Source organism: Typopeltis vanoorti, chromosome 1 (genome assembly GCF_054136105.1).
Source record: "Typopeltis vanoorti isolate ZY-2024b chromosome 1, IOZ_Tvanoo_1.0, whole genome shotgun sequence".
NCBI lineage: Eukaryota > Metazoa > Arthropoda > Arachnida > Uropygi > Thelyphonidae > Typopeltis > Typopeltis vanoorti.
This window is the reverse complement of record NC_143549.1, coordinates 152,851,740-152,864,133: the sequence shown is the minus strand read 5'-3', so window position 1 is coordinate 152,864,133 and position 12,394 is coordinate 152,851,740. Positions and strand designations below refer to the sequence as shown.

The 12,394-nt window shown below is 36.1% G+C and overlaps 1 protein-coding gene across 1 annotated transcript in view; it reads right to left on the bottom strand.

The window, feature by feature from the left end:
• LOC150110549 (tetratricopeptide repeat protein 38-like) overlaps positions 1-12,394 on the bottom strand; it is a 193,740-nt gene that overhangs the window by 52,653 nt on the left and 128,693 nt on the right. The window contains exon 10 of the mRNA XM_090401169.1: positions 4,752-4,869. Coding sequence (XP_090257295.1) covers positions 4,752-4,869 — 118 coding nt within the window. The remainder of the gene's footprint in view (positions 1-4,751; positions 4,870-12,394) is intronic.

Sequence of the window (12,394 nt, the reverse complement as noted above, 5' to 3'; positions counted from 1 at the left end):
TCTTCAAATGGACATAACTTGAACAGACATAAGTTGAGGGATGACTGTAGTAATAGTAATATATAATAGTAATATCTAGTAATATAATTATATAAATGACAAACCATTTTTAAATATACAAAAAGCATAAATGGAGTTAGCTGAAGATATCAGGTCATCCCAAAAGTAATGTCATTAAGTTTTAGAAAGATATAAAAGATAAATCACTTGCTAATTTAATCAAGTATATATTCTCCATTTGAATCAATAGCCTTCTTCCAATATTGTGAAAGCTTCATAATGCTATTTCTATAGAATTGAAGAGGTTTTGGAGGCAAAATATTGCACAGGCTAAATTTCTGTGCCTGTAATGTATTGTATTGTTTTCATTAATGAAATGTTGCAAACTTCAAAATAAATGGTAATCTGAAGGTGCAAGATCAGGAGAATATAGAAAATGAAGCTTTTCCCAGTTGTTCCACGAGTTCCTCAATCTTGGTACAGATGATTCTTCCGCTATGAAGACCTGCGTTATCATGCTGAAAAACAACACCCTTTCGAATGACCAGAGAACACCTCTTTTCTTTCAATTTTTCATTCCATAGATCAAGTTGTTTACAGTATACTTCAGTTGTGATTGTTTGGTTTTGTGGCAAGAGTTCAAAGTGTATATACCAACAATATGCCACCAAATGCATAACAAAACCTTCTGAGGATGAAGATCTTGTTTTAGCTGAGGTTTAGCCTGTTCCCATGAGTGAACCCACTGCCTTCGGGGCTTAACATTCTTGTAAAGTATCCGCTTTTCATCACCGGTGACTACACGTATGACTCAAAACACAGAGATTGAACCTGTTGAGGAAGAAGTGCAGATGTTGATGTATTCTTTGACTGTTGTTCGTCAGTTTGTGAGGAACTTACTTGTCAAGCTTAGACACTATTCCAAGTTCTTGCAAATGGCGATGAATGGTTGATCAATGAATTAAAATCTTTTGGTAAATCTTCAACAGTTATATTCGCATTTCTTGCAATAGTGACTTCCAGCATATCATTATTGAAAGAGACAGAGACAGGGCACTCAATGCAGGGGAGTCTTTCAAGCTAAAGTTCCCTTGTCAAAATTTTTGGGACCATTGCTGGCACTTTTGCACATCCAAACATTATCACCATACATTTCTAGTTCACAATCATTTTTTATAGTCAGCAGCATCTGTTGCCTTTTAAATAAAGGGTTATTTAAACAATAACTTACGTATGATGTTCTTGCAAGATGGAATTCCTTAGAATGAAGGTTGCCTGAACTTAGGGGTAATCATAAAGCTTTAAAAAATCATGTTTAGACAAGCTGAGACATGTTTGAACAAGTACGATATAAAAAATGACATTACTTTTGGGATGATCTGATACATAAAGACCAAAGTTTACACTATGCAAAGTTCAGGAACATTTTTTGTTTTGTTTTGTGCATAAACATAAAATATTTTTTACTAAGTAATTTAAGGAAATTACAACGTCACTAGGATATACATTAAAATAAATTTTAATATACTTCGATATTTCGGCAACGTCACGTTGCCATTTTCAAGAAACTTAAGAACAAGACACGTGCACGCAGGTACAACAAACAGTAAATGAGGAAGAAGCAGGAAGCTATTATTTCTCCTAAAGTCTTGATGGTCTTCTGATGTAGGTTTCCCAAATTTGAGGCAGTCTCATGCAGCCAAATTTGTTGAGGTTCGGATTGTTTCTTAGGGCTGAAGCTGATTCCATGAAAAGCCTTTCATACTTGTATTTACTACGGTGTGCTATCGTGGCTTTCTTCCACCGTATTCTATGTCAGGTATCCAGTGCATGGTCAGCAAGACCAGAGTGGCTGTACTGATGAAACCAGATGTAGTCCTTGTGTTCTGAAATTCTGATATTGGCTGTCCTGCCTGTTTGGCCAAAGTAGGACAGCTTACAGCTGCAAGGGACCTGTGGGGAGGTTGGTCTTTAGTAGAGCCTTTTATGTCCTGTCCTGCCTGTTTGGCCAAAATAGGACAGCTTACAGCTGCAAGGGACCTGGTATACACCTAGTAGGTCTAGGGGGGGAGGTTGGTCTTTAGTAGAGCGGATAAGAGATGCCAATTTTTTATATGGTCTGTAACAAGAAGTTAAGTCACGTTTTTTTGGATTTTTGTAATCTTTTCCGAGGTGCCTCGGATATAGGGTAAGGTGATGGATTTAGAGCAATCCTTGGTGTGATGGGGGGGGGTTGTGGTTTACTGGTTTCAATATTTTTTGGATTTTTTTTTGGCGGGAGGGGGATAGCCATTGGCTCAGAAAGTGTTGATAACGTGGTTTAGTTCTGTGGTTAGAGCATTGTCATTTGAACAGATAAGTTTAGCCCTGTTGTGTAGTGTCTTAATGACTCCATATTGTTGTGAGGAGGGGTGGCAGGATTGTTGGTGAATGTATCTGCCTGTATGAGTGGGTTTTCTATAGACTGAGAAAACCAAGGTTCCATCAGGCAGGCGGATGACTAGTGTGTCTAAGAAAGGAAGGCAGTTGTTTTTTTCTTCTTCCAGGGTGAATTTGATTCTAGGGGTGGGGTGTTGGTTGTTTATATGTGTTAGGAAGGAGATAAGTGCATCGGAGCCATGTGGCCAAATAGCGAACACATCATCAACATAGCGAAGCCAAATGGTTGGTTTTTGTGGGGCAGAGTTTAAGGCTAAGTTGGCCAAGGGTGGGGAGAGTGGAGAATCCGTGGCTGTCCCCTCTATTTGTTTGGAGAATTTTCCTTGCCAAACGAAATAGCCCGAGTTCACTGTGAACTGAAAAAGGGCTGTGATATCGGGAGGAAATTTTGCTTGGATTAGCTCTAAGGATTCTTTGAGTGGGACATTTGTGAATAAGGAGGAGGCATCAAAACTGACCATTATGTCAGTGTGTTTGAGTGTAAGGTTTTCTATGCTGGCTTTGAAGTGGGCTGAGTTTTTTTATGTATGAAGGTGTGTTGCCAGTATAGTGTGAGAGAGCTTTGGCCAAATGTTTAGCTAGTTTGTATGTGGTGGAATCAATGCCATCTACTATGGGACGTAATGGCACATTTTCCTTATGTATTTTTGGGAGTCCATAAATACGGGGGGGGGGGAGGGGGTATGGAGTTAAATGGTTTTAATTTGTTAGTGATTTCCACAGGCCAAGAAGTGACCTTCTTAAGGAGCCTGTGGAGTTTTCTAATTTGTGAGTTGGTGGGATTGTACTCGATAGGAAGGTAAGTAGCCCGATCTAACAATAGAGCTTTCAGCTTACCTGTGTAATCCTTTTGGTTAAGCAATACTATTGCGTTCCCTTTATAAGCTTTGGTGATTAAAGGTGAAAAAAAATCTTTCTCCGCTGCAGTGCACGAGATGTTGTATAAAACAGACCGAATTTCGTGGCTTAAGGTCTATTTGGTCTATTTTATACGACATCTACTAAAGACCTCCCCCCCCCCCCCTAGACCTACCTGGTGTATACTAGGTCCTTTGCAGCTGTAAGCTGTCCTACTTTGGCCAAACAGGTTAGGACTTGACAGCCAATATCAGAATTTCAGAACACAAGGACTACATTCGGTTACACCAGTACAGCCACTCTGGTTTTGGTGACCATGCACTGGATACCTGACACAGAATACAGTGGAAGAAAGCCACGATAGTACACCGTAGTAAATACAAGCATGAAAGGCTTTTCATGGAATCAGCTTCAGCCCTAAGAAACAATCCAAACCTCAACAAATTTGGCTGCATGAGATTGCCTCAAATTTGGGAAACCTACATCATAAGACCTTCAGCCCAATCGCCCAAGAATACCAACATTGCCCACTAGGGGGGCACCATCAGGACTTTAGGGGAAATAATAACTTCCTGCTTGTTCCTCATTTACTGCCTGTTGTGCCTGCGTGCACGTGTCTTATTCTTAAGTTTCTTGAAATGGCAACGTGACGTTGCCGAAATATTGAAGTATATTAAAATTTATTTTAATGTATATCCTAGTGACGTTGTAATTTCCTTAAATTACTTAGTAAAAAATGCATAACCAACGTCTAAGCCTTTCCACGAGAAACATAAAATATATTCTCATCTGCAAGTTTTTTGTAAGCATCAACTTGCTCAGTTCAAAATCATTAGTCAACTTTCATTTGAACAGAGAAAGCTAATTTAATATAGTAGTAGATATTAAATTAACAAACCAATGAGTTTCTTTTTATAACAATGATTCAGAATATATATCATATTCATTCACAAAATTCTGTCATTCACATTGAGATTACTGCTGAAGGTCTACTAACAGGGAATTAGAGATTTTAAAATGTTAGAGATTAGTTAAAAATTTAATATGCTTGATAATGAAATACAGATTTATTAAAAAAAATATATATGAAGTTTTATCAAGAAAGCTTACTTTCACTTATTTTGAAAGGACATTTAAGGTTATCACTGTAGGCTCTCTTCAGCCCGAGGCTGAGGAGCTGGAAGTGTAGCACTCTTCAATTATAGAAACATGATACTGAAGAGGATCTAGAAAAAATTAGCACTAAAGACATACACATGGTTATTTGATATGAAAATGATGGCATAGTTTAGTGTGCAGTGAAGGTGCTCAGTGAATAATGATGTATTGCCAGAAGTAATAAGTAGGTTATTCATCCATAGAGTTGAAATACAATCCTTAATGTAATAAATAAGAAATAAAATCATATTAATTTTTATGAATGGCAATAACAAAATCAAAACAGTAACTTTTACCTTCCAATTCTAATCGAAAGAGTAGTGATGTCACATCAACTATATCTAGCAATAGCCCAGATTTTGATCTTTTGTTCACTTCATTATCAAATATGTCTAGTGCTGCTTCATATTCTCCCTAAACATAAAATAACAACTATAAATTAGAGATACCAAGATATCATATACTTGGTTTAATCCTTTATCCAAGTGTAAGCAAATAAAGTTTGCACCTGAAGTATTTCAAGGACTGGGCAACTCATATAAAGAAGCTAATGACCTCACATCGCTTGCCTCAGTATCCCATAATGCAAAGCACATATCCTTACAGATTCAGACATGTATAATGCTATGCATTATGGGAAGGATCACTATCCAGACCAGTTTCAACTTTTATTGAGGTCTCATCAGTGGGAGCCAGACCCCAGAGGTGATACTAAAGTTGAAGTAATGAGAAATCATATTTTCATATATGCGTAGCCAAAAAATGTTGCACTTTATTATTAAAATACTCTGGATTGGAGATAGTTTTTGGAAATTTTTCTATTTGATTATACTATAAATTAAAGACACCAAGAAATTTTCGTGGTATCTTTAATTTATAGTATAACCAAGTGGAAAAAAATTCCAAAAACTAACTCTAATCCAGAGTATTTTAATAATAAGGTGTGACATCTTACATGAAAATAACTTCTACATTACAGACTTCATTTGCTTACACTTGGATAAAAAATTAAACCAAGTATATAATTTCTTGGTATCTTTAATTTATAGTATAACCATATATACCATATATTTTATTTTATTGGAAGTGGAAAAATTTCCAATAAAATAAAAACATTTGCATTTATAATCCTTCTATATATATAGTTTTGTTTGAGATAGATGTGGTGTCACAGCAACATCACATTTATTTCAAAAAATTATCAAATAAGACTTTCAGCTCATGTACACCAAAGTCTAGACCATTACTTTAACACATCACTCCAAGATAACCCATGGTTCACAATCAATATTAGGATGCCAATTATGAGTTATCCCATATCATATAGGCAGCATAGCATACTGGCACTGGCAGCAAGTTTAGACATTAGGCCAATGGCAGTCAGCATGTTAAAACAAATGAAATATGACATTATGCAAGTAAATGCAAATAAACTTTCCATAAGGAATAATAGGCAATATCAGCAAACAACAGCATGCTGTCTCTTGTTTTTGATGATGTAATTGTCTATTTGTGCATCCCAAATGTTGAAGGGTTTTTGTGAGTGTGCACATGCATGCATATTTTTTCATAATCCCCAATTTGTCCAAGATTTCAAACTTATCACACAACAGCAGCACGGATGGGCCAAGGGTTTAATAAACAGAATTTTATTCAAGCTACTTCAAGGCCTCCAATAATCAAAGTGGCACTTGCACACCACACTCATACTATGTAACAGATTAGGGTGATGTTCAGTCTACCATCTAACAGATATGAAATGCTTCATTTCATGAAATCCACATATTTTTACTTTATGATAACTAGCTGTAAAATATTTAGAAATTAAATGTTGGTAGGAATCTATACTTGCACTTGTACTATACTTAATGATTACTTAGTCTATGAAAATAAAATCTAGTATGGATACTTGGACATAGGTTATTCATGTTGATGTTTAGTGGAATAAAATTGACTTCTAATGCTAATACTTAAGTTAGTAAGTTTATTTAGCTAAATTACCCAGTCAATATTTTGACCTGGTCACTGAGGTATCTTCACAGGTACAAAAGAGATCAAGTGATGGCTGGTAAAATGATCTGAGAGGTGGTGTGAATCGGGGGGGGGGGTAGAGATATGAGGTTATTGGTAGGGATACGAACTATGAAGTAGAAAAGTGTGAGAGAGAAGAATAGTGAGTGCTTTACTCAGATATGATGATGCAGAAATGAGTAGAAGATAAGCAATAATGAACAACAGGATGACAAGGATGTGTGTACAAAGAGAGGTTTGGAATATGCGAATGCTTGGAGTGCATTAGGGTAGAAGAGAGCCATATGCAGGAGATAGACTGTATTATTTTAGTATGGAAGGGTGCTGACACTGGAGAGATTACTGTTATAGGGACAAGTGAAAGTGTAACAGCAAAGAAACAATAGATGTTAGGATATATGGTGGTAGGTGTGGCCCTCTCATTCGGATAGTTACTTGGGAGATTGGAGAATGTATGGTATATTGCAGAGTCACGTGCAGTCTAGAGGGAATAATAATAGATACAGAAATGGTGACAATATATCGACATTTCTTTATACAAATGCCAGGAGCATCAGGAATGATAACCTTACCATACATCAAGATTACTGGAATCAGTGAAATGTGGATGAGTGAAAATGATGTCCTGACTGGAACAGAAGTAGAATGGTATAGTATATTTTCGCAGGATAGGAGGAGCAAATGAAATGGCAAAGTGTTACTTATGATAAGTGATAAGTTGAGTCCTCTCAGAGTGGAAAATGCAGGAGGATGTGGTGTTAAATTGTGAATGAAGAATTTTATGATTATTAATACTTCATTCATGATTTAACAAGAATTACATTTCTTCAGCTAAGTTTGCTTCTAACTAAATTGTAAATTAAACACGTTCTGTTATTTGCTCATTGAAATAATAATTGTAATTTTTTTAGTTACTTACTCTATATAAATTCCTAATATAACATGTATATGTATACCATGAACTGTAATATATGCATTCTATTTGTTGTTACTGAAACTGAAAGTAATTCTAAAGGTTTCTGCTAATGTGATTTGATTGGTTGCTATCAGAAAACTAAGTTATTTCATGATAGCGCGTGCCTTAGCATTGTGAACTGTACAATGATCATGTGAGAATTTCGTGGTTTGGGCGGGAAAAAGAGAGAGGATTTATGATATAGAGGAAGAAGGAACCAGAAGGAAAATGGAGTGAGTGTAGATAGGTAGTGAGATGTGACCTAACTTGAGATCGAACATCGCAACAAAGATTTGGAAGCTTGTTCCGATTTTAATGAATCTTACTTCGAACTCATAATTATTTAGTTTCCTGTCACCTTGCAAAGGAATTTACCTGAGTGAATGGATAATAATAATATGATTGAGATTTATCGTAAGACAAGTCATTACGAGCAAGAAAATATTTTTTCCAGTCTTGGCAAATAATTGTTGAACTCAGGGATATTACAAGTTTTGTGTCGTCTATAGAGGAAGATTATCAAGTGCCTAGAAGTGATGTAAGAATTTTCCATAATGTACAAGCTACGATGATCATACCGGTAAGAATATCTATTCTATAACTAACGTGTGATAGTTTAGCTTGTGTCCAGAGAACTTGGCCAAACTTTGTGTTGCTGGAGCCAGCTAGTCAAGCTTGAATGAGTGATATTATAAAACATTTCCTTGTGAAGCTAATGTGAGAAACCAAAGAATTAGTTCTTGTTTGAATGTATTATCTCACAAATGTATATGTAAATTCAAGACTGAGCCTTTTAAGAACTATTTTAATCCTCTGATAGATATTGATGATGCCAGCTAAGTGGTTCATAAATTGAAGTTTATGAATATTTCTCTGAGACTAAAAAGAATTAACTTTTAAATGTTTTGCTGAATATTGATATAGCTTAAAGTGAAACTAAGTTGAAATCCTAACGGATGAGAATTGTGAAAGCCTTATATTTAAGTACTAGCAGTAAATGATGCACTCAGCTGAGTACAATCTAAATACTTTATAGAATGCATAAATTATTTTCTAATTGTATTGACCTTAATAGAGTTCTTGTTTCTTATGTAAAAATAATTTTGTGAGAGAATTAAATATCTTGTTTAACTGATTCTTGTGCTTGCCTAATTTTAGTTTCATTGTACCGCTCATTAAAATATGAATCTTGCGAGAAACCCTATGTATAAGTGAGAAAATTTTGGCCTGTAGTAAGTTCACGTTACAGTTGTGCTATTTTATGCTTGATTCCTTCACAATAATTGTGTGATTTCAAACATAGAGTGGCACAGTATAATAAAAATTTTCTTTATGTTTGAATGTGAGATCAACCAACAACTAGCAAATATAAGGTTGGATGAAAGTCAGAACCAACAGTAGTGCATGGTGTGAGATGGAGTTGGGCAGAACAAGATTCTTAGATATTTAGTGGGATGTTGTTATAGGCCAGGAAACACAGTGGTGACAAGCAGGAAATGTTTAGGCAGATCAGTTTGGTGAGTGCAAGTGAGTGATCATTATAGGACATTTTAACTATAGCATTATAATTTGGACAGAGGAAGCAGCATGCAGTAGTAAGGGAATGAAATGTCTGGAATTCTTGATGGCCAAATGTCTCAGGCAACATGTATTAAAGGAAACATGGGGATAGAAAGTTTTAGATTTGGTCTCTGCATCAGAGGAGCTGATTGGAACAGATGTCAATCTCGTCTCCCATTGGTGAGAGTGGCTTACAGTCTCATGCAATAGTAAGGGAATGGAATGTCTGGAATTCTTGATGAACAAATTTCTCAGGCAAACATGTATTAAAGAAAACATGGGGGATAGAAAGTTGAGCTGATTGTAACAGATGTCAATCTCGTCTCCCATTGGTGAGAGTAACTTGCAGCCTTGATGTGGATGCTGAATAGACATGCAGAAGTTTCAAGGAGAAAGGAATTCATGTGGAATTATAAGGCAGGCAACTAAAATAAATCTTAGAAATCAGTTCAGGGCAGTTCCATGGATGGAAGAATTACAAGGGAGAGATGTTAGTAGTGCATGGGGGAGCTAGTGAAGAAATGTTTATTAACAGCAATAGCAAATAGCATTAAGTGGAAAGGATAAGATGATTTGGTGTAAAGTGGATGACTAAAGAAATCAAAGAAGAACTGCAGATGAACAGAGATTGTGGTAAAAGTATAGAAAGAGAGATGGAGAGCAGTTGTGTGAGGGATATAAGTAAGGCCAGGAAAGTGACTAGTACAGTAAACTAAGACAAAAATGGAATACATGGAGATATTAGTTCTACAGTTCCAGGAAAATTCCAAGGAAATTTTTTATGTAGTCATTTAGAGGAGAAACAATTGTGGATGAATAACCCTATTAGATGAAAAAGGACCAGTGTAGATGACACAGTGGAGCTGTTTAATGATCAGTTTGTTGGAACATTTTATCCTGGAAATGCAGGTTTTATTTCTGGAAGAATGGGAAGGAGTAAAATCTTAGAAGTACATGAGGAGAATGTGTTTCAAATATTAAGTGCTCTGGAGGTCAATAAGGTAGTGAGACTGGATGGGATTTTACTGCATGTTTTAAGAGAATGTGCTAAGGAGCTGACAGCTCGTTAACCTGGCTATTCTGCTAAAGCCTAGCTACTGGAAAATGGCCCACTGAGTGGAAGAAGGGTAGATAGTGCCACTGCACAAGGGTGGTGGGGTAGAATTCAGGTGGGTAGAAATCATCAAACTATAGACCAGGTTGTATTTTTACTGTGGTTGTTGTATTATTATGGTTTTAGAGAAATTAGTAAGGGATAATATACAAAATTGGGCAGATGAAGGTAATATCTCTGAAAGTCAGCATGGATTTGTTAAAGGGGATTGTAATCTGTTGTTTGCCTTTTATAATAAACAAGAGGTTGACAAGGGAAAAAGCATATACTGGTTTGTCTTTTTTTTTTTTTTTTAGTTTACAAAGGCATTTGATAGGATGCCATATCAATTAGTATTATTATGGCATTAAACATCAGATTAATGAAGTGGGCTGGAAATGACTGGCTGATAGATATCAGAAGGCTGTGTATGGGGAGGGGGGGAGGCGTTATTAGAGGAATGTCATCAGTACTTGGACCTTTACTTTTTTTTTAATCTTTATGTCAATGCCACTGTCATTGGACTGCAGGGAGATATTCTATTATTTGCATATGATATAAAGCTTGGGAGGTTTATTTGTCATAGTGTTGATGTTTTGGCTCCTCAAGTCGATTTGAATAAGCTGGAAAGGAGGGATAATGATGGTAACATCAGTTTAATGCAGTTGAAAGTCAGGTCTTCAAAATTTGAGATCCACAGATGAGTGGCTGCATATTGCTACTGGGTGAATCTCTACTAGAGGAAGTGGATTCATTAATAAATAATAAAATCTGGTCACCTTACTTATGATGCATTAATTTTTATGTTTTGTTCTGATCTTTTCTGTTTTCAAAACTTTTCAGAGTGTTTCAAGATTTTGATTTAAACAACAGCTTTCTTCACCTCATTTCTGAAAGCAATCATATTATATACTTCAACAATCTGAAATGTAGTCTATTAACTCACACAACTAAGCACATTCTTCCATCAGTGAAAAATTAATGTATCTTAATTCTTATTAATTTTGCTTATGCAAATTAACAAAGCAATAAATATTTAATAAGGTGCCCTATGTTATTTGATCATACTTAAATAACTTGATTCATTAATGGTTCCTTGTTTTATTAATAAAATTTTCTTCTGGAGGAACAGGTGAAATCAAAAGTTAAGTAGCTAATTAAGCCTAGCTTAATATTAAAAGTGAAAAGTGGATTTGAAATGTGGAGGAAAATGGTAGGGGGGGGGGAGGCCTGGGTGGACAGGGAGACATGGTATAGGGAGAGTGGATGTTGAAAGTGGCAGTAAATGTGTGTATGAAGATGGAGTATATCGCGATGTGGGTGGGGAAGTTGAGACTGAGTGGATATCTCTGGTAAGTGGTAATTAGTTTACGGAATTAACAATGCAAAGACCAACCACTTCCCCTAGACCTACCTGGTGTATACCAGGTCCCTTGCAGCTGCAAATTGTCCTACTTTGGCCAAACAGGCAGAACAACAAATATCAGGATTTCAGAACACCAAGACTACATCCGGTTTCACTAGTACAGCCGCTCTGGGCTGGCAGACCATGCCTTGGATGCCCACCATAGAATTCATTGGAAGAAAACAAAAATAATACACCGCAGCAAGTTTAAATATGAAAGATTATTCAAGGAATCTTCAGCAGCTCTAAAAAACGTGCCTAACCTCAACAAATTTGGGTGCATGAAACTACCCCAAATTTGGGAGACTTACATTTTGTAAACTTCAGCCCAACTGCCAAGTCAACCAAATTAGCCCACCAGAGGGCACCATTAGGACTTTAGGAACAATATTAGTTTCTTGCTTTCTTCCTCATTTGCTTTGTGTTAGTTCCTGAGTGCACATACCATATCTTTATGTTCCCGAAGATGGCAATGTGACATTGCCGAAATATAGAAGTTATTCATTAAAGTTACCTTTAATTAATACTTTATATGCGTTGTTAATTCCGTAAACTAATTACCAGTTATGTCTAACCAACGTATAAGTCTTACTACTAGAATCTCTGGTAAGTGGTGATAAAGTTGGGCAAGGGCAGGTGTGGTTGGGAAATCACAACCAACAAGTGGCTTGGATAGGATTGGTTATAGACCTAAAAATGGACTACTGTGTTTACAAATGTCAAAAATATCAGAAATAAGGGATATAAAATAGTTTCACTGATTGAGTTTATTCTTCGCAAAATCATTTGAATAAGCAAAACATGGTTGAATGAAGATGTTCTAAGGGGAATAGAAATGGTAGAATACAGAATTTTTCATGAGGATAGAAATGACAAGGAAGGGGGAGGATTGCTG